This window comes from Solea solea, chromosome 8 (genome assembly GCF_958295425.1).
Source record: "Solea solea chromosome 8, fSolSol10.1, whole genome shotgun sequence".
Classification (NCBI taxonomy): Eukaryota; Metazoa; Chordata; class Actinopteri; order Pleuronectiformes; family Soleidae; genus Solea; species Solea solea.
Window position 1 is genome coordinate 17309275 of NC_081141.1, and position 23125 is coordinate 17332399.

General features: G+C 41.8%; 1 protein-coding gene across 3 annotated transcripts in view; it reads right to left on the reverse strand.

Annotated features, from left to right (window-relative positions):
* Positions 1-23125, reverse strand: part of aopep (aminopeptidase O (putative)) — a 73206-nt gene that overhangs the window by 19061 nt on the left and 31020 nt on the right. For 2 of the 3 annotated variants that reach the window (XM_058636061.1, XM_058636060.1), the window contains exons 13-14: positions 20626-20688; positions 18996-19082 (exon numbers count right to left, since the gene is read on the reverse strand). In XM_058636061.1, coding sequence (XP_058492044.1) covers positions 18996-19082; positions 20626-20688 — 150 coding nt within the window. Of the gene's footprint in view, positions 1-18995; positions 19083-20625; positions 20689-20774; positions 20933-23125 lie in introns of those variants that run through there. The other variant, XM_058636062.1, reaches the window with a different exon arrangement.

Genomic DNA, 23125 nt, shown 5'->3' on the forward strand with positions numbered 1-23125 from the left:
ACTAAATCAATCTCATACAACTGGGAAATATTACAAAATAGGCAAAAGAGGACAGACGAAGAGGAAAATATCATTTGGACGGGGGACAGCAGGAGAAGTGAAAGAGAGCAATGAATAATCTTTTTTTTTTTCAAATAAACTGCAGAGGGGTGGGAAAAAAAAGAGCAACAATGTTCAGGGACACTGCCAAAAAAAGGGACATCTCTCAGAGCAATTATTCTCTGTAGTTTGTTTGATTGCAGTGAGATTTAAATGAGATTGAAACAAGGAATACAAATTTAGAAGGAGAAAAGGTTCTGTCACTGTTTTACTGTTGCTTTTTAGTAGCAATAATGTACAGCGATGCTGAGGGAAATCTCACGGAAACAACCTATTTTCTTCTGACGACTAACATCAGCGGGGACGGCGGCAACTGAGCGGTGATTTTGGACGATTATGCCGAGGAGGAGGGATGTGGGCAGTGATATGAGAGAACGACTTCCTGCACAGGGGACAACTGTGCCCAGCCTTGCCTGCCTCTTTCTGCTAGATACACCCAGCAATCCCAGCCACACTTTCTCTCTGCTCCCAGTCTGGGGACTCAATTAATGTCTGAGGGCTCCTTGGAGACAAATGTGAAAATAGGCATAAAATGTTTGTGTGTGTGTGAGAGAGAGAGAGAGAGAGAGAGAGAGAGAGCAAAGAGACATATAAGAAAATGAGAAAGAGGTAGATGACAGAGAGCACACCTTTTTCCTGTTTGAGTTAACAGCCAGCGAGAACAGAGTAAATAGCTGGATTAGGGTAATATATATATTCTTAAAACACAGTCAATTCACTTAAAACTGTCTTTTGTAAATGTCCTCCTTAGTACTGCTGGGAAATACTTGACCTAAAACCAGGACATATTTCAGCATGTAGCTGTTGGAGCAGAGGGAATAACACCTAGACGCTAGTTGGCAAATGCTCAAATCAAACATTACTACCACGGCTGCTTCAAACACACACACACACACACAAACACACAGGTTTGCACAGATATTCTTCTTAAGACACTTAGTACATTGACTTGCATTCATTTGGACCTCCTAAACAAAGCATCATCCCAAAACTTAACCATAACCACTATTCTAATTGTATCCCTAAACTTAGCCAGTTCCTCAGAGATCAGGTTCTGCCTCATTATGACCAGGTTTTTAGTCTCCATGAAGACTACTGGTCCTGACAAAGTCATGTGTTCATGCCAGAAAAGGTCATAAAGAGGGAACAAAAACACATACACACACACTGCTGATCATCTAAGTCCATGCAAAGGTCTGATCTCCAGTCTTTTCCGTTGCCCTCTGTTGACTCTCCTCCTCCTTGTCCTCCCTGTGTCCCTCCTCCTTCCATGTTGTGAGGGCTAAGTGTTGTCTGAAGTGGCGTCTCCATCTCCTAAGGGTCTCTTTGGGGCCCACCCATAATCTCCTCACTCTACCACCCTTTGAAAAGTGAGGAGGTCCTCGGCAATAAAGCACTGCTTACACACACACACACACCACTACAGTACTTTGTTCCCGTTGTGCTGTGTGTACTTATAGTAGAAATCAATATGTTTATATCAGCGTCTCCAAAAGCATCGTGGTCAATGATGCTACATTACAAAACTCTCTAAGTTGTTATTATTATCCTCCCTCTCTCTCTCTCTCTCTCTCTCTCTCTCTCTCTCTCTCTCTCCCTCACACACACACACACACAGTGTACAGTGTGTACACAAATAGACAGAAACGTGAAAATCTGCCTCATCACACATAACATCTGCATTCAAAATCACCACAAACAAAGCACATTTTACAAAATAGGGGACTTCAAAAACAACTGTCTTTTATACTTCCACGTTTCGAGGGAACATGCCGTACTTTACTTTATTTTAACTGGCTCCAGTGCATATGTGACTCGTGCTTGGGATCACAATTTCTTTTTTTTTGGTCTAATGACGCAGCAAAGGCAGACTACCATGGTACCGTCAGGTACCACGAAACACAATGTCGTTATTGAGCATAATATTTATTTATCATTAAACACTAACCGGCTCCAATTTATCTGATGCCTTAAGATTTGTTAAAAATGTCTGCATTCAGGTTATTGTCATGGAATAGCGATTAAAAAACAGGATATTGGAGGCGCTGAAACAAAACATCACATGTACTGCACTGATCGTGTAGTTTAAAGTCGACTGTGTGTGTGTGTGTGTGCGTGTGTGTGTGCGGTTGAAGGGAATGGGGTGGCGGGGGAAGGAAGGGGGGGTGGGGGCAGCGCAATTACAGGGGAAAAGGTGAACTCCATGGCTGAGTACTCCCTTATTAATGGATAGAGTCTGAAGAACACTTGGCACATGAACATCAAACACACACACACACACACACACACACTGTCCCAGGCCATGACCAGGTCATGGGTACTTTAACAATAGCCCTTAATAGTGCGGTGCTGAAAGCACTTTACAACTGAAGAGGGAAACATATTCCCTACTATCTCAAACCATGTGAAACTATCTTACACACACACACACACACACCAAGTTCTGTCACATGAAAGAAGCATTTTATTCACATACTGTCCATCAAAGCTGAGGAATGCCAATGGTGGCAAAGCCAAAACATACTTTTTCTCTTTTTGACACACACACACTTATATATATTAAACTAGGCTATAGACACTTAATGTCATATATATACTGTATATATATATATATATAGTTTGTGGTGGACTTTAAGTGTTTTTACTTCCTTATTGCAGCTGCTTGTCTCATTGAGCTGTCGGTCACTGTGGCGAAACGTGCATGTGTGTTATTTGTGTGTGTGTGTGTGTCATTGTTCTGTTGAAGCTTTGGAGGTCAGCGTGTGACGGGGACATTTCGGCGGCATATTTCCCAGAGGTCCTCGCAAAAGCTCATCTCAATATAGAATTGTCGTAGGGCCGGCTTGTGTCAGCGGTTACATGTACGCGTGTTTTTTTTCCACTGTTTTATTTATGATGTCCATGTGAGTGAGATTGCAGGTGGTGTTGTGTGTTTGTGTGTGTGTGTGTGTGTGTGTGTGTGTGTGTGTGTGTCGGGATGTGTTTTGTTACATCTTCTGGGACCTTTTCTGGTATAGACATTGACCTTGTCAGGACCAGTAGTACTCATGGGGACCAAAACCTGGTCCAAATGAGGCAGAACCTGATTCCTGAGGCTTTGGCGCTGTGCAAAACCTGTGTGTGTGTGGTTGCGTATGCATGTGTACATGGTTTTTACATGAATGGGAAGCATTTTGAAAACATTTGAGTTTCATGGGTCAAGGTACCCTGCAGGTTTGATTCCACCTGCGTTTATTTAGCTGCGTGTCTTCCCTCAAGTACTCTCTCTCTCTCTCTCTTTCCCTGCTGTGTGTGTGTGTGTGTGCATGTGTGTGTGTAATAGCCCTGCTTACAATATCCCAATATATTGCAAAATATTGTATTCATCACTTAGCATAGTCTTCCCTGTTTGCAGATGTGTATCATATCGCCAGATTCCAATACATGGCCCTAGTCTGTACAACTTTAAAGGCCTTTTTAAGGGTGTCAGGTTTAAGTTAAGTTATTTCTATGTGTGTGTGTTTACATACATGTGTGTGTGGGTGTAAGAAAATATGGGTCTCAGCAATATTAGTCATGCTCATGCTGTCGCATGTTTGTACAGAACAAAATGAGTCAGACCTCTTAGGCTGCTGCTCGCAATGTGTTTGTGTTTACACTCAAATGACGCTTTATTGTGATATTTCTACCTTTAAACACTAATCAGGCTGCAATTAAGACGTGGTTAAGAGTGACCAAAAAAATCTGCACCACTTCCTTCTCTGTGATTGTGTCAGAGATGAAAAATGATTGTCCAAATGTTGAAGAAAAAAAAAGAAGGGAAATTTTTACATTTTATTCTGTGCCATTTCAACAATCCATCACTTGTTCAGTATTTCCATAGCAACTGCAGTGAGTACCACTCTCTGCGTTCTGTGCCGTGCATAGGAGAGCGAGCGTGTGTTCCTTTTAAGGAGCCATTATGCATTAGCAAGATTAATTTGAAATCTTTCCATTTTCCTTCATCTATCTCTCACATCCTCATGTGCTAAGCAGGCTCATGATCCGCTCGTCTCCTGCTCTCCTTCATGGTCATTCACCATTTACCATCACAGTTCTGCACGAGCCGCCTCAGACAACCTCTGCGAAGTGAATCATCACTGCCGTCGCCTGTGTTTCTGCTTCTACTTACTTTTCTGCAGAGCTATAACTGCCAGCCTATATCTATAACTTTAGTCCTTCAAAAGTAGTTGTAAATGGATGGTATTAAGAAGAAAAAAAAAGAAGGAAAATGACTAGAAATTGTCGACAAGAAGAAACAGTGATAGCACATAGGACAAGGAAGATAATAAAAAGATAGAAAAGGCACCAGTAGGAATGTGTAAAAGTTAACTATTGGACTAAGTGACCATAAAATCTATATTTTGTCTCCAAAGAACATAAGAGAAGCTCTTCCCTTGCTCTTGCTGCCATTAAATGGAATACAAAAGTATTGTGAATTCTTTCTTTTCATCCCTGTCCTCCTTTCTCTTCCTCCTCTCACTCCCTACCTCCGTGGTCCGCCGCTTGTTCAGTCACACTGCATTATGGGGGTTGGAGACATTGAATACGTGTGACATTATAAAACCAAACTGTGATTTCTGAGAGCCCATTGAACCGTGTGTATGTGTGATGCCATTCAACTGCTCGGCTGCCTTTTATTTCTGTCTGACCACAGGCTCATAAAAACACACTCTGGCACCAGCAGCTAAAGGCCTCAGCCCACGTCGCCTCAGGTGCTAAGGTTTCACTCATTCTTTCCCTCTAATCCTTCTCTCTCTCCCTCTCTGCCTCTGTCTGCACGACTCACAGTCTCCATACCAACTCCCTTTCACTGGTCCAAACTGTGCGTCTGGCTCCTCCAATTAAAAACCCCTCCCTGCTTCCTTTATCTTTTTTTCCGTCCGTCTTTATTTTACACTTGATTTAGGGGCCCAAACGTTTATCTCCACAAACTGCAGCGGCAGGCTCATGTCGTGAGGAGGAACAGAACACCAGGCAGCTGTTAAGATTCTCTCAACAGCCATGACAGCATAAATAGCATCACAAATATGTGCACTTTTAATTAGCCTGTAATTGCTCTATACAGCTGCACGGAACCCAAATGCACGACAAAATGGGGCAGATGGCCAGGAACGAAACACTGAAAAGAGACACACTGAAAATCAAATAACGTACAGAAACTGCCAGTGGCTGGGAAATGTGAAACCTTGGCAAATTCAAATTCATTTCCCTGAAATCCCTACCCACCACTCTTCTTAAATGGTAACATATTGCGTATTTCTCCAATGAATTAAGTTAAAGTGCAAGAAATAATGTCCCGGACTGAGTGTTTCTACCTTTTCCAGAACAGAAACAGCAGCTTGACAGTGTGTGGGAGAATATAGTAAGAGATACAGCAGTAACGAGAGAGCACTGTAAATATAAATCATATAAATACGATAAGTGGCGAAAGAAAAATAAATTCACACACAGCGGGGACGGGATGCTGCAATCTTGCGGTTTCATGCGGCTTAAAAAGACATTTTAAAGTGGCCTGCTGACATTACAGGATTTGTAAAATAATTTCCGGTAATGGTCCATAGAAAGCACTCATGCACACGATTACGCACACACACACACACACGGGGTGAAGATGCTGAAAGGTTATCTTTGAGTCACAAATTACAGCTGTTATAAAGGAGCTTTCCTTTTGTTATCATCTCCTCAAATGATGTCACACCTGCTTGGTGATGACCTCACAGATAAGGGTGGTCACAGACAGACAACCTCAGCGATGACCTACAGGTGTGACTGTGTGCATTCTGTTCGCCCTCATCATCAGTCTACCGTTCCATTTCACTGGCAGTGATTTCTCTCTTTTGTATGTCCTTGTATTCTTTAAGCGCCGACTTGTCAGTGTGTAGGTACCAGCAGACCTCATTGCACGCCAGCCACTGGACTGGAAAGTGCGCTATATGGGGCATGTGTCAGTATGGGCTCAAACTAAAGGTGCGGTCTAAAAGGTTCATGCGGAAAACCCCACGAAAATTGGCGTATGACAGAATGTATGTCACGCAGACACAGAGTGTACAACCTGGCAAAAGCACCAATGCATTACTCTGCTCTTTGGAAACTGCTTCAATAAACAGTTACCATATCCTTACAGAGAGGGATGAGGGTGTACGTGTTTTTGATAGTGTTTCTCTTTGTGTGGGTCTGGCTATTCCATGACAATAACCTGAATGCAGACAGTTTTAACAAATCTTAAGGCATCAGATTGGAGCCGGTTAGTTTTTAATGATAACCAGACAAACCAGACAAAAGAAATATAGTTTCTTAATCTTGATTTCCTTTATATTTCTTTATAATAATTGTTTACAGTCTTAGAGTGACTCAGGGTTACATTTCACTGTGGGTTATATGAGAGTAACGATGCATGTGACAAATAAAACTCTTGAATCTTGACAGACTAATCACCGTCGAGACTCAAGACATGCAGAGAGCTTTTGAGTGCGTCAGACACAAAGGGACAAATGAAAAGGTGAAATCGAGGTTCTGACGTTTCGTGACCTTGAAATCACGAGGACTGTCGGGATCGACCGTGTCATCAGCGTACCTTCTGATGCGAACACTGTTAATGTCAACAGTTAAAGTGGGAGGACTGTTCACTAAGCACGAGTATGAACATAATGGCAAACAAAATATTCACGGCACGTGCGACACACTGCAAACACACAAGTCTGTGTGCCTCAAGTATGCTGAATACATCTTTGAGCGTGTATAATAAAACGAGTGACGACCAGCTACCAGCGTGAATACGAATACCCGATATTTAACCCCCACCTTCATGACTTTCAGGTTCACGGCCTCGGGTCAATGCGAGCTTAGCAAGAGGCCAGAGCGGGGTTTCAAACCTGGGGTTAAGCTTAAAAAGCGCATACATGACCTGGTAGTAGAGGGGGGAAAAAACAAACAGGACACATGTGTGCATGAGGCATGTGCTCCGCTGCTCATCAGATACATTTTTGCTTCATAATCGCTTTTGTGAGCGTGTGCTGTTTGTTATGTAAAATGCTATGTTCCTGCAATTTGGCATTGATCATGGAGGCAATTAATGTGTTTTCTCTCCTTCTCATTACAGGCTCTGACTCACAGTCATTCACACATACACACACCTCCAAAACAGGGTACGTTTAATTAATCTCTGGCACTCTACGCTTCTAGCCAAATCTAGCCGTCTCCAGTGGATTCCTCCCTCGCCTCCCTCTTACCATTCCTTCCCCTCCCACTATCTATTGTTTCATTCCTAGTGGGGACACAGAGAACTCCTCAAACACTGCACACATTTCAGTTTCTTTTATCTTTTCACCCCTTTCTTCACCATTTCGAAAAGCACAGCTTAGGACGGTCTTTGATAATTCCTGTCACAGGGAGGCAGAAACAGGCACTGGCCTCCTCCTCATTGTCTCAGTTTCATATTTACTGGAAGGGCCTTAGATCCACCTACCTCACACATGTGTTATAACCAACCATAGAGAGTCACAACTGGGGGCTAAACCCAAGTCTAGGCAGTGGCTGCCCCTGCGTAACCCATGCGGCCTCAGTTAAAAGACAGTGGCCTTTAGGACAGAAGTAAGAACAAAAGGAGTGCTGTTTGTGTGCGAGAGACAAATATCTGTAGCATTTGTAGCGCAGTGACACATCCAAACAGCTGGACATCAGCTTAAACAAAGAGAGAGCATTGGGGGAGAACAGCGAGATACAGACTCACTTTTGTGCAACTGCACACGGACAAACAAACCCCATGTAAAAGCCACTATGAATTAATCATACTAACAAATATACCTTGTATTCAGTGCTCGACATAGCTCATAAATATGGGCGTTAGACCTCATTGTACTGAGTGAGTGAGTGACATGTTCACTTGTTTGAAGTCACCAGAACATAAACATTTATTGTTCTTTGCAAATGCAAGCAAGCATTTTTATTTTCTTTTAAACATATACATCCATTAGGATTAAATGCTCACACAAACTAACTCAAATTAAAGCAACTGACAGAATTGGTCGTGTTATTTTTATCTCATTATTATTATTACTATCAGTGGGGAGTCTCGGTGTCCTGTGATCCATCTACATCTTGCTTTGGGGGATTTTTCATCCTGCCAAGAACATGATTCCGAGTACAATGATGACGTCTCAGTCCAAAATTATCACCATGTTGGAATTCAGTTGAGCTCCGATGCTTAGCACACAAACACACTCCGGTACATCCAGTTACTTAACAGATATACAACTGCTCCTAGCCAGAACATACTGATAAATACAGGAGTATAAAATGTGATGAAGGCTGAAAATAGCAGGGTACCCAGGTTTAATTTCCTCACGTCATTTGTTCTGGCCTAATCTTGGGAGGGTGAGCGCAGCCCGGGGGCTCCTACTTAAATATTATCCCAGAGGAGAAGGAAAACAACGGTGGCTACCGTCCAAACAGCCGTTTCCTTCACAGGGCTGTGGATAGATATGATCAAGGGTGTCTTCTGCTTTTGATTATAATAATTATAAGGGTGAATAGGGCACACACACACACAGAGAGAGACACACACACCGAGTGAAGGGTTAAACAAACTTTTGTCGGGTAACTCCTGCTACTGAATCTTGGCAATTTTTACCATGCCATTCTGTAGTGATTGTGCTTCTAAATGTCAGCAAACACACTGAAGGCAAAAAATGTCAGAGCGCACACACATACGTGCACACAAACACACACACACACACACAGAGGGAGAGAGAGCTTAGATTTGTCATTTCAACCCAGGCTTAGCCAGATGTCAACAATAATAGGGGCAAAATGCAAACATGGACCTGCAATGGCCTCGGCAGTGGGACGATAACATTCTGCTGAAAGACAAAAAAAGGGAAACAGGGATGATACTGGCAGGCAGAGTCACACAGGAGGAAGAAGAGATAGCAGAGAGAGAGAGAGAGCGAGAGGCAGAGCCATCAAAATGAAAGGTCAAATTCAGAAAGAGAATACGGATTCTCCTGCAGATTCTGAGTTAAAGACAGAGTTTGTCTTCCTGTGGCTGTCTCAAGTTGGAGACACACAAAAGACACATCCATATTTGTTGTGTGTAACATATAGAGGGGTACGTGTGCTGTGTGCAGTTTAAACTCGGGGTTTAAGCAGCCCGAGTGGACAAAGATTTGCTGCACGCACACAGCCACATGACACACGACAACACAGAAACAGGAGACAGAGAAAAGACAGAGCGTCACACAGAGGCACGGACAGAAAAACAGATGGAAAGTAATGCAAAACCTGTTGTTTACTTTGCATTAAAAAAAAAAAAACCCAGGAAGACAATCCTTCGTTTTTTTTCCCCTCCCCGATGATAAGACCACTTCCAGCTTGGCAGCACATTATTTCCCAGACTGGGGTGTTTTGGAGCTTAAGCTGTCGCCTGCAGTATGGCTGCTGGCAACAAGTGAATGGTTTTTACATGCATCTGTCTGACTGTCTTAGTACTACATTACACCAGACCTTTGGAAAGATTAAGGCAGTAGTCATGTTGTCATTCCCTGGCAACGTGAAAGGCAGTGCAAACAGCTTTTTTTCCTTGTGATACAATGCCCTTATACCCATTATGACTTGTTCAGAAGTCATTTTAGAATACAGTTTTATTTGTATTGCCTCTGTGGTGTTTGGTCATTGTGTTTTGTGTGAGTGAATGGGATGAATCTTGTTTAAATGAGCAATTTTGTTTGAAGACATCACCTTGAGATTCTGCAGGAACGATGAGCATTTTATTCAATAACAACAAGAACTATAAACTCTTTTTCTTTCTTTTTTTAATGAAAGCAACACAGCAATTTAGGATAAATGTAATACTAGTCATCCTGTTTTTACATACTCAAAAGTTGGCCTGAGATATGAGATTCCATCTATTATATTTTATTGGTTTCATGCGCAGCGATTTCTTTTATATTCGGCATCTATGTGCCATTACTTGGCATGGATTACGTGTCTATATGCGTCTGTTTTTCGACAAGCCTTATTGCGTCAGGGTTGTCTGAGGGTAATGTTCACACACACCCCAGGAAAGACAGATGTTTTAACACTCAGCACAAAGCATTCATGTGCACACACGCACGCAGACACACTACCGCGACATTACCGACTGTACCTATGAAAGCTATGACGTGATGCTGCCTAAATCAGGTTTTATGTGAAAAGCATTGATTCATTTCCCCCACCACTAAAAAGCCAGCTCGGTTTTACAGCCCAGCCCAACATTGAACATGACGCTACACTCAATATCTTTTAGGAGTCACTGGGTGTAACACTGTGACCACAGCCCTACAGCGAGCGTTTATAGCACTGCATTATACCTAATGCCTATACTTGTGTTTGAATATACTCTAAACTAAATAATGCACAGTTGTGGGAGTGCAGTTCTTGTTTTGTACATTTGTGGCAGCCACATTCAGCAGGCTGTGTGTTCTCTCTCTCTCTCTCTCTTTTCTCTCTCCCTCTCTTTTGCTGATGCATTTTCCATGTGTGCTGGAAAGACAAACACAGCTGCACTTTAATGACACTCAAATGCTTCTGGGATTCAAAATGCATGCGCGTGTGTGTATGTGTGTACTTTTTGACCACTTCAGTGAGAAGCCTGTTAGTCTTGTTCTGTATAACTACCCCTAACTACCCCCCAACACCTCTACCCCCCACCCGAAACTCTTCGCCTCACCTTGTCTTTGTGTGTGCGTGCATAGGAGAGTTCCCCTGAGAGTCATGAAGGACTAAGTGGTATTTCTAAACTCCTTCATGCCTGCCATGAAAAAGCTTGTTAGCATCGTCAACCCTGACTAGTGATCCCTTTATGCCTTCGTCCTTTTTTTCTTTTTTTTCTTTTTTAATTTCTACCTCCCATTCACGAACACACACATGCAGACAATAGGGAGTCCTTGGACGAGATGAGACAGGCTGTGAGCTTCAGGTGACCCCGACAACAGAACTGCTGCTGAGTGATAAATGAGACAAATACACGCTTGCGCTCACTCCATCTCACTTTCTTTCTGTCATGCTCCTCCCTCATTAACATGGCAAAGATTGAGCCATCTCCTCTTTCTCCTCTCTTCCCATCTGCGACACATGCTGATAGGTCAACTTGCTCCTCTAACTCATCTTTTTCCATAAGCTTTTTGGTATCTACTGTAGCTTTTAGTACTTAGCTTTTTGTATATAAAAAAAAATTAACAGTAAGGAGGTTTTTACAAGGTGAGCCTGATGCGATTAAACTGTCAGATAAATACACTTAATATGTTCAGTTTTTACAGCGATATCCTGTCTCTTTAAGTGTATGTGGCTTTATCTGATTTAATGATTATACATTAAACATCCAACGTTTTGTCACTTATCACTTAATAGTCTAGCTTCAAGAGGACCCGCTTACTGTGCAGAAACCCTCAGAAATCCTCAGATTTTCAGACTCTGGTCTCTTGAACATACTTGTTATCGATCATAATCCCTCCCCTCGCTGTGTGCTGCTCCTAGTGTTTTTGCATAGGTGGTTAATGGATGCACAATTTGTGTCTTATCCTTATATATTTTTTATTCTATTTGTGTTACTACTTTGTATGAAATGAGCTGTACAAAGAAAATGTGATTGATTGACTTGATGGAAAACAAAAAGGTACAAACTCAAATAGTTACACAAACAGGCAAACAAACAGACCGGACAGTTTTATTGGCAGGTAAAGCTCAATCGATTTCGAAGCCGGTATGAGAGAAGGGTGAATCAAACAGCACTTGTTTGCCACACTGATCCCTTGATTTCTCGCACGATCTTTCTGCCCAGTCGGCACTTTTCAAAGAGATACTGCAGAAAATGACAAAGCCACTACAATACTTTTATTGATCTGTTTTTTTACCCAACCCCTGCGCAGTTGTTTCTGTAAATGTCTTGGATTCACCCTCTATCCCCTCTTGTTCATGTGATTGGTCACTATCTGAGCTTATGAGTTGAGCCTCCAGGAATCCTCTTTCTAGTGCACTCAAGAGGAATGTTGTGATCTGCTCTTTTGTAGCTACCATGTGTGTACTTCTGTCCTTGTTGTGGGTCAATCTACTGGTGTCATAATATAATGGTTTGCACATCTGCACTACTGCTGCTGCTGTTCCACTCATTTCCCCTTTCAATTTCTTCACAACAGTTTCTCAAGCTGAGTTCCAATTATTCACACCAGTGAGAGGAGACTCACATCCATCTGTCCATTAAAGAGGCAGCACACATGGAACGTTTGTGTCCCTCACAGTTTAGGGTGGCATTATTGTTTGGTGACTGTCATTAAGACTTTTACTTTTTTTCAGAGCAGGTGATGTGACATAATAAGGATCTCTGCCAAAAGCACACCTGTCATGTGTATGTGATGCAGATGTGTTTGGAAGCAGGCAAAGACAGTAGCTGTGACTGAAGAAACAGGAGAGGAAAACCAGTAGCCTCTAAATAGACTTGTCATTTTTCCTGCTGAGTGCAATCAAGGTTTTTAGGGGACCGATATATTGCAGTTTAAAGTAAAATTTCAGCATTAATCTTTTCGTCTATTCACCATCCATTTATTATTTCATTATAGCTCCTCCTCCTTTCAGATGAAAAGGAGAGTCCATGAACCCCTTGTCTGCTTTTCAAAATGACAAAACTCATTATCATAGGTGATAGTAGATCAAGCTTAATTCACTCTAGTCTTTTACAGTGTTTATTCTGCTGGTAATAGGACTGTGTTTTATTACTACATTGCTTTCATACTTTGCTCTATTGTTTATTTTGTTATGTTGCAAAGAAGCACTCTTTATGGACCACATGTTACTGGTTTTGAGTGAATTTGAAACTGAACCAGGACATTCTGACGAGTTCAGACATAAAACGTGGACATGGTTTGGCCATGTAAAGTCTGTAATATGCAATTATGCTGCAGAGCATTCTGATTCTACTAATACCACTAACTTCTGCATAGAATCCTCTCAAACAGTACGTGAGTATTTATGGATAAGAGCCACAAAAGCACAGTCAAGTGTCAAAACAAACTCAGTTGCTATTAGAAGCTTCTGCCTATGACACACCAAAGGCAAAGAATCATAAGTGGAAGGAGATACTGGCTGAGAGAAGGAAGCCAAGTAATGTTATATCATTTCATAAATGACCTCTAATGGAGATGTTGGTCATTGACTACAGGCCCGGCTGGGAATCCAAGTTTCCATTATGAGTAACTACTCAGCCTTCTAAATCCGCTTGTCTGTCCACGGCTTCAAAGTGAACCACAGTTAAAATTAACCATAACCATAAGCCTAAAGCTATAGGTAAACCAATATAAAGTGCTGTTCAAATAGTGCATGGTGTCGAGGCGGGTGGGAGGGGTCCTATTTTGTGAACTTGATGAGTGCAAAATCTCAGCTCATTTACTGTCAATGACAGGATTGTGGCTCACAGAGCAGGATTCAACCTGAGCCGATTCCCATTTGGTTTAATGATGGAGAAATACACACACACACACACTTTCTTCCAACCATTTCCCATCCTGATGTGATGAAGTCTGGCCGGAAACAGCCATTTCCCTGAATGTTCCCATCTCCCTCATCCCTGATTCATTGCCAATAAATCACAGAGGGAGGAATGAATAGAAATAGAGAGAGAGAGAGATGGACTGGGTATAAAAAGTGTAAGAAAGACAGAGTAGAAAAGTAGGATGGGGTGACAGTGTAAACCAGGAGACCAGACGCTAAAGATAGGAAAACAGAAATGAAGGAAAACCAGATGTTAGATGAGACATTTTCAGAACTGCGCGAAGATCGACCTTGAATTGCCAAATGTGAAGCAGAGACATCTTATCAAAGAATACAAGGAAAAACACAGATGTAACAAAAACTTCCTTCCTAAGCGGATACGCTTTATTTCATGGGTACTGGTCAAACTCTAAACAAACTGAGAAAGGGGAAGATGCAGTTAGTTAAAGAGAAACAGACAAGGCAGCTGAGTAATTGCCTACTCAAGCTCAAGCTCAAGTTATGACCAGCAATTTATTACACATGTGTATAAATCGTTAAAGTCTATGACGGCAAAACATGGATTGTCAATTGTTGTACATCTCCTATTCTTCTGCTGCGTCTACAGCAATCAAAGTTATGAATGACTGCAGCACAGAACAATACAATATGCACATTGCTCTCCATGGTTTTTTTTCCCACCCTCTATACTTACAAAAGCTTTGGCAAAGTAGCAAAGGCCACCTGCAAACCCCACCCAACTGAAGAGGCTTTTGATCATGGCTTCGTGTTTACTCTCCCACAGGGGCTCCGGTTACCAACACTAACTCCCCTTTTCTACCATCAACAGTGAACCTCCACTTAACACAGGGGATTCCAATCACCACTTCATTTCTCTGTAGGTTTAAATTATCTCCTGAAATAGAAGTTGGCTTCTGTGTCAGTATGGCAAATCTGCACTGCTAAAAAGAGCAATGTCTTCTTACTAGACATACCTCGGCTTCTGGCTTCAGACTATTAGAGTTTAAGGCTATCATTTGTACAATGAGCTGCTGACATAGATATGCAGTATCAACAACAGCCACGCCCGTCATGGAGGTAATGTAACCACAGATTGTAAAAAAACATCAAACTCATATCATTAGGTTTGGTATAATATGACTGTGATTCAATATAAGAGTGAAAACTAATGCCAGTGTATGCATTAATGCAAAGTTTAATTTAAAAAAAATAAATAAATAAAAAAAAAAAGCTGATCAACACGAGACTGAGAAGATCTATGTTTGACCATCTGACAACACAATCTCACTATGGTCCATTTAAAAGCAATTCTGGAACTTTCTGGGGAAAAAAAATACATAAATTGCACAATGTCACAACAACTGGTAAATGCCATTTTCTAAAAGGAATAATTTTCTTCTGGCAAAAATCGGATTCAACTGCTAAATAGTGGAGAATATATTGACATTTTGCCTTCTAAGCAGGCACATCTCAAGTAAATTGAACACAGTCCATTTCACCAGATGACACTCAACAGTTAAAAGTGCAGGTTAAAGACAGGCTGTTCCTGTTAACCTGTTCCTGTTGACATTTTTCAACGCCACAAACACAAACCTGATGGTGCATGTTTTTACAATAACCAATTCCATTGACTGAGAAGGTGCAGAGTGCTATGGACGTAGGTGCAAATGAGGTGGCAGAGTGACACTGAGACTGAAGCTGACTCATCGCCACCTTTTCTGCGCATGTTAAGTTACCATGGCAGACAGGAAGATGTCCCTTTTCTGAGATCACCCCCATGTCTCTGGGAACAATCTGCACAGGTTGTGCAGTACGTGTTATGAAGACTGAAATCATTGATGTGGTAAAAACAAATCTGAGGATAAAGTTGGGGGCAATACAAACACTGAATCACATTATTGCTGATTCATATAGAGGTTAAGTGTGCAGTTAAGAATAGATTTGTGTTGAACAATTCAGGTTTACATCATTTCTGGCATTTGTTTATCAAGGGGAGGGCTTATGTCAACACACATTTTCACTCACACACATACAATAACCTTTGGTAGACCTGTGTAGTTTTAATTGTGACCATTATGTCTGAGAATTCAATAAATAATGTTATTTTGGCCTTGCTATATCTGCCAGCCAATAAAGCCATTTCACAAACGAGTTGTGAGTTGAATGTACTCTATGGCGCTGCTGCTGCTGCTTTAAGAAAGGTTTAGACATATTATCATACCTATTGATCGCATTCTTTGGAGGGCAATCAGTTGATCAATACAAGAGCCAGGTCAATTACAACTCACAAACTCCTCACTAAGGGAGCAATTTGTTGCTAAAAACAGTTGACCACCGTCTCCCGCTATTTACAGCACTTCTCCCCTACAGGGTTTCCTGTCCTGATCAGCAGAGGCAAACGGACCCTGTCATTACAGAAACCGCAGATGAAAATGAGAGCAAAATGAGGCCCATTACCACACGGCGTGACTAATATCCCTCCACAGTCTTCTGCAGACACACACTGGACACGTGCACTATTATTGCACACGCACATCCAAGTTACACATGTTGTCAAAAAAAAAAAGAAGTCAGATGTGCACGCTGAGATGCTTGTGAAATTGAAGCACTGCCTCAAAAACAAGGACGGGAGGAAGTTGGTAATAAATTGTGGCTCTATAAAATTGACCAGATTTTGGGCTGCTCTGTAGGGGGTGTCTGGTTCTCTTATGTGTGTGTGTGAGTTTTTGTATGTGCATGTGCGTGTTCCCTAATCATCCATGATGCCATTAGTGCTTAATGCAACGCAGGCTTAGGCTAATTCCTGCCTACTAAAAGTCTTGCCCTCTCTCTATTGCTTCGCTCACCATCTCCTTCCTCTCTTCCTAACCACTCTTACCAGTGGTGTGCTTCTCTCATCTCTTCAAATATCCACTCAGCTCTTAATTTCCTCAAATGTTCACAGCACATTCATAACCTCTGCAGAAATCAGAGACATCAACCTCTAACCAGCTCCTGTACATACTCTCACAATTTCCAGTTTGATCCTTTTTCATACAGTAATTTCAACAACAAATTAAATTTGCTTCAGAAAAGCTAATTTGCTATTTCTTTAGCACTTGTGACCCAAGTTCCATTACTAAACTCAAGTATAAATAAATGTTTTAACAGGATAAGAATGTGCTCAAAAATCTACTGCTGGAAACCAGTCATAGGTAGCAAAAAAAAACAAAAAACTGGTTTTGGTAAGCCGTTTCCTAAATGCATGTATTTAAGTGGCTACTGATAAAGTATTATATCTATTCCAAAAGACATCTTTGAAAAATAAATTTGAAACTATGCATGAATTCACCAAAATCCAAAATGTTCCATTTCCACCAGTGTCCATGTGCATTTGTGGAGCTGGAAGCTGTGACTCAAGCCTCAAAGCTCTGCACGCAAACATAATCTCACCTGTACATTATTCATGCACATACACGTAACAGTCTCTAAAGTGAAAACAAAAAATGGCACAAGCATTTGTAGACATTAGAAACGGGAAGCTTCTTAAAAATTACCATATTTGTGAATTTGACGTTAAAAATAATACTGATTTTTAGTTTAATGATGTTGAGACTGTTTGCGTGCACTGTGGTGATTTAATTGATCACGTTTTTGAGTCTACCATTCCACCCTCCTGTTGTGTCTTCATCTGTGATTTATCCCAACTTTTTTCTTCCCCACCCAGCTCCCTGTCTCCTGTGTCTTTGCTGCCTTCTCCGTGTGTTTTTCCCTCCTTTGCCCATCAGGTCTTCCTAGTGATTTATAGCCTTGCAACAGGCTGGTAAATGGGGAGAAGAGAAAGGGAGGAGACGTGGATAAAGAGAGGAGGGGTTGAGTTGAGATTGGGCTGTTTGAAGCACATGAAGGAGTAATATAAAATACACCTGGTCCATCCATGGGGCACTTTCTGTACACAGAAACAAAGGGAGGGGTGAGAGATGTAGAGGAGGAGAGCGGAGTGGGCCGGGCCACAAGGAAGAGAGGGGTGGATAGAAGGGGGAGGAGGGGTCACTTCGTGTTTCCTTTCAGGATGGCTTTTATGGTGAAACTTCAAACGCTGACCTCCCACTCCTCCGCCCCTACATCCCCCTGCTCCCTCGCTCCATTCGTCCCTCCCTCCTTTTTCTCACTATTGTGTATGGCCAAGTGGATAGTAATTGGCTATTCTTTCATGAGGCTGATTTCAGCACTCTCTTTCCCCCCCACAGGAAGGGGCCCTTTTGCTGCCCCCTCAGAAGTAGGTGTATTTGTGTGTGTGTGTGTACGTTGTAAATATGCCAGACAGAAAGTATCAGGGGCTTGAAGGGAGCTGCACTGGCCGCTGACTCTACAGGCATTCACTATGTGCTCCAAATTACAACATTGAAATTAGAGGTAATCTAATGCAGAGAAACCAGGTTCCAACAGATTCTGAGGTTTCTCTCAGAATCTCGGGTACAGCTCACAGTCTATACATTTGCCCATGAACTAAGTTTATATTACATCTGTTGAAATTATGTGTTAAAAGGAAACTTAAAGCCCTAAAAAGTCTCTGGATATATACAATATTCTTGAATGAATATTTTTCCATCCACCCCACAGGCACTTTAATCACTTATTCATGTCATAAAAATGTTCTGTACAAAGAAATGAGCGGTTGTGCAAAATGTTTCTTTAAATCCACATAGAATATCTGATCATATTGCAAGTGGCATATAAAAGCTGCTTTACTCTCACTAATGACTCCTAGCCCTCTGTGGCTTATAGATCAGTGTGCATTCATTAATGATGAAGGCCTGTGTGCAAGTGAGTCTGTCAATTAGTGTGTGTGTGTGTGTGTGTGTGTGTGTGTGTGTGTGTGTGGAGGGGATTAGCCGTCCCCAGAGAGCCCTAATTAACAGACAAAACCATATTTTTTCTGGCAATTTCACCTTTTTTCTTTTTTGGTTGTAAACTAGTATCAAGGCCATGTTTACACTCTGAATACCCCTCAGACAAACACAGACTCGTTCTCACTGACCATGACCACAGTCAGACACAGAGCAGAGTACATAATATTATGTGATGTATACAAGCCCTTAAACAGGTCAAATATGTGGGCAAAAGACACCAAAAGACACAGATTGAACAAGTAGGGACGTCTGACTTTGTAGACACAACACATCAGCAGAATATAATTGTGTCGTACGATAAATTAAAATACTGTGCAGCTCAGGGATTACAGCTACTTTCTCAAAGCAAAAACAGAAGGGTGGGAGGCAGAGGTTTCCAAAGGACGAACGGACACCAGCAAGATTTAGACTAAAGCAGGGGGAAGGTAGATGTAGGCCTTAATACAGTAAAGTGCCTCCTACCTCTTTGTAGTTCACCTTGGGCTCTGTTCTCCTTCGCTTTCTGCCCTTCCCCTGATGACTCTGACTGAAGAGAATCCATTTTACAACCTGCAGGGGGGAGCATGGTGGGGTGAGGCGGGGAAGGCGGGAAAAACAAGGGAGAGAGTAGAGGTTAAAAGACACAAAATAGCCGGTTCTGAGTGACAGGGATTGGGCAGTGACAAAGAAAACCAATGCAGAGGTGATGATAAAGGTGTAACAATGTCAAAGGCAGAAGGAATAAAAAACAAAAACAAAGAATGAGTGGTCACATCTACAACAGAAAGTAAATACGCACAGACTTATGGTGCACTTTCCATAAAGTGGCAAGTCACGCAGGTTTAAGCGAACACACAGATGTCTGTGCAGCTATCTTAGCGAGGACCCTGTTAGACATAATGCACTTCCTAGCCCCTTATGTCTTAACCCATATGGTGTGACAGATCGTGACGACAAACCAGAACGTCCTCACTTTTCAAAAGTGTCATTGCCTTCTATGATTCATAAGTTTCCCCACAAAGATACATGTATATATACTGTATGTATATGTATATATATATATATATATATATATATATATATATACATATATAATATATATACATGTATATACACACGCACAAGCATACACACATAAACACATAGACTGAGCCACAAGCATTCAAGCCACGTTAGAATGTTAAGTGAAAACACACACTAACGTCCGTCTAAAGCTCCCCCTTGCTCACACACGCACATTAATTCTAACCTTTCAGCGCTCACTCGTGCTCCATATATAACAAACACAAACTGCCGGCTAAGACAAAAGAGTAATAGTGAAAGTATGTTTCTGTGACTGAGCCTGGAGTGCAGCAACTCCCTTCGCCACAGATGTCCATTAAACAGCCAGTCACTATCAAGGCCAAACATTATCCATCTACACTCACAGAGAACTCCCATCCACTTTAATTTATATGTCGACTTCATATAATACAATTCAACCGCATACTAAAAAGTACAGTTTCCTACAACAACATATGCATGAAGGTGTATATGACATGTATCAGATGTAATCGGTAAAGTATAAGAATACGAATAGTATAAGAATGTTTTTTTTATATATATTTCTCATATATTTGGCAGATATTCTGTTCAGCTTTGATTCAAATGTATTGAGTTTGACAGATAAGAGGCAGAATCAGAAAACAGGCAATTAAGAACAACATGGGACCTTTATAGGAAATCTGATAGGCAGCACAGAATGACACGCAACAGATGCACAGCGCTGTGTGCCACTCTTCACTCCGAGACAGACAGAGGGAGAGGCTGACGGAGAGAATGAGCAAAAGAGCGGTAGATGAAGGGCAGGAGAGGGACCGATAAGAAATGATATCAAACACTGTGAAGAGAAAGGTAAGAGGAAGAACAGAGAGGAAGCAGCCAGGACAAAATGTATGGGAAATAACAGACTGAAGGTACAGAGAGTGATGAGAAGCAGATCCGGCAGTCTAAGGTGCAAAATTTTTAAATCTAAAGGAGAGCTGCCCCCAAGTCTGTCTGCCACTCCCAGAAGAAGACGAGAATAAGGGACAGAAAAAGGAGAGAAGAGGAGAAAAAAAAAGAGAGTGCTTACCTCAGCTTTGACTTCTTCCACCAGCCTCGACTGTGACCACACGGCGCTCCTTTCATACAGCCACTGAACGACAGACGAGAAGGGAAAGCAGTGAGCCGGGGGCAAGTGATCAGGACAGAGTGGAATGCTTTGCAGAGACAGAGAGGGAGAGAGGGAGAGAGGAAGAAGGACAGAAAGAGAGGGAGGGAGAGAGAGAGAGAGAGAAAGGGAGAGAGCAGGAAGGGGAGGGAGAAAGAAGCGGTGGGAGGAGAGGGAGAAGGTGGGAGCGCAATCACTTGTTTCTCTGACAGAAACTCGCGACTTGACTCTGGAGAATGAGAGAAAGGAGGAAGAATGGAGAAGAGAAGAGGAAAAAAGAGATTTCATTTACAAAAATCACTTCAACTACAACTAACGACAGGACAGACAGCCACCCCTGTCCTCTACACATCCACATCTCCTCCACACACACACATACACACTAGGGCTGCAATGATTATTATCAATCGATTACTAATCCATTAGTATATTAATCGTCAACTATTGTCACCATCGATTATTTGGTTTTAGAGGGTTTTATTTAATAATTAAAACATGTATTCTGATATTTCAGCTTCTTAAATGTGAATATTTTCTGGTTTCATGGCTCAACTTGACAAAGAAATCATTAAAACTACAAAGAAAAAAAAATTGGCATTTGAGAACATCATTTTGAGGTTTGGAAAAAAACTAATTAACATTTTTCAACATTTTCTGACATTTTATGGACCAAATAAATGGACAGATTAATCGATTACGAAAATAATCGTTCGTTGCAGCTCAAACGCACACACACACACATTCAGAGAGAGAGAGATAGCCACACTTGCAAATGCACACCCACACGCTGAGAGCAGATAGTAGGCACACAAACATAAAGCACTTACTCGCTGACCTTATTAAGCTTTTAGCAGAGCTACTGCACAAGCGATGTGATTCACACCTCAGATAGGTAATGTATGTATTGTATGTTTGTGGTGTGTGTGTGTGTGTGTTGGTGGGGAGAATCAGAGGACACACATGGTTTCAGACCAGAGCGCATGTAAACAGGATCCTTGTAACACTTCACTTCTCACACACACACACACACAAACAAGTGCGATACAGCAGTGCTACATCACATTCTCACTGCACAAGCCACGATACACACTTAACAGGAATTCCGAGCAGCACACTGTTAAGCATTGGAGTTACCATAGGCACACACAAATAGTTCAGTTCTTCTCTCTGTGTATTACACAAAAGTACTTCAGCAGAAAATAGCACGAAGGTGTATGGAGAGGCAAAGGACAGAGAGGGAGAGGTGGACACAGAGAGGTACAGAGAGATGAAGGTGTTGGAGGGGGCTGTATAGAATGTGGTGAGTGTTGAAACAGTAAATTGGCATTGTGTAACAGGATACCACACATAGCTCTTTTGCTGCCTTGATCCCCACTGCCATTCCCTGAATAGCAAGGCTTTTGTCTACCTCAAACGCTCTCTTTGTCATGTGCCCCTGTCTGTGTAGTGTCTGATGAATCTGGATTAGGTTACATGTAGATATTCAGAGGTTATTCAGTAATACACACCAGTGTCTGAGTTTGGTCAATCAACAGTTTGGTGTTTTCGGCCTTTTTTTTTTTTCCTTGAACATACAGAGCCCTATCTCATGCCCGGAGCGAAGCTGTGCAAACTCCGGCGCAGGTGTCATTGCTAGTTTTTCAAACAGCGCAGTTGTCGTTTTCCCACTCAGTGCCCACTTCATGGGGGTAGCAAATGCACTTTTGTCCCCAGTGCACCTGTGGATGTGTTGGTCTTAAAATGAGGTGCGGTCAGGAACAATGTTGGTGCTATTTTCGAAGCAGCAGAAAGCCATTGTGCTACTGACCAACAAAAAAAACTTGGTCTTAAGTCAATAGCACAGTATTTAAGCAGTGCATCATGGGCGGGTTCTCACGACACATACACTTGTGTCACAGTACAGTGCTCCTACTCATCCACGTCCTCATCAGTTAAATGCATTAATGTCGGTGCAGCTCTTTATCCTGTGCACTCTAATGGAGTTGTTGATGGGACAGAGGGTCAGTAGACCGTAGAGGCAGAGGGTCCACCAGCCAAAGACCATGTTCTAATTAGCAATGGGGGTTGCTGGCTACCAGGACTGCAGCCTCCTCCTTTTCGTAAAAAGCACACTGACACACGGACGCAACCTTCACATCTCAACAGTGGGGTCACATGACTCATATCTGCTACTGTACTTCCGTCTCTTCCTCCTCTCCTCTATGAGTTAACTGTTACACTGCTTATGGAATATTTTGTAAAAATGTTATCTTAATATATGTGTCATTTAATTTTGTTTATTGCCTGGATTGAGATTTTAACATCAAATCTCAACAGAGAAAGTCTGAGCTCCAATGCTTAAATTTGAATATATATATATAAATATATATATAAATATATATATATATATATATATATATAGTCTGATGATAAGTCACAATAA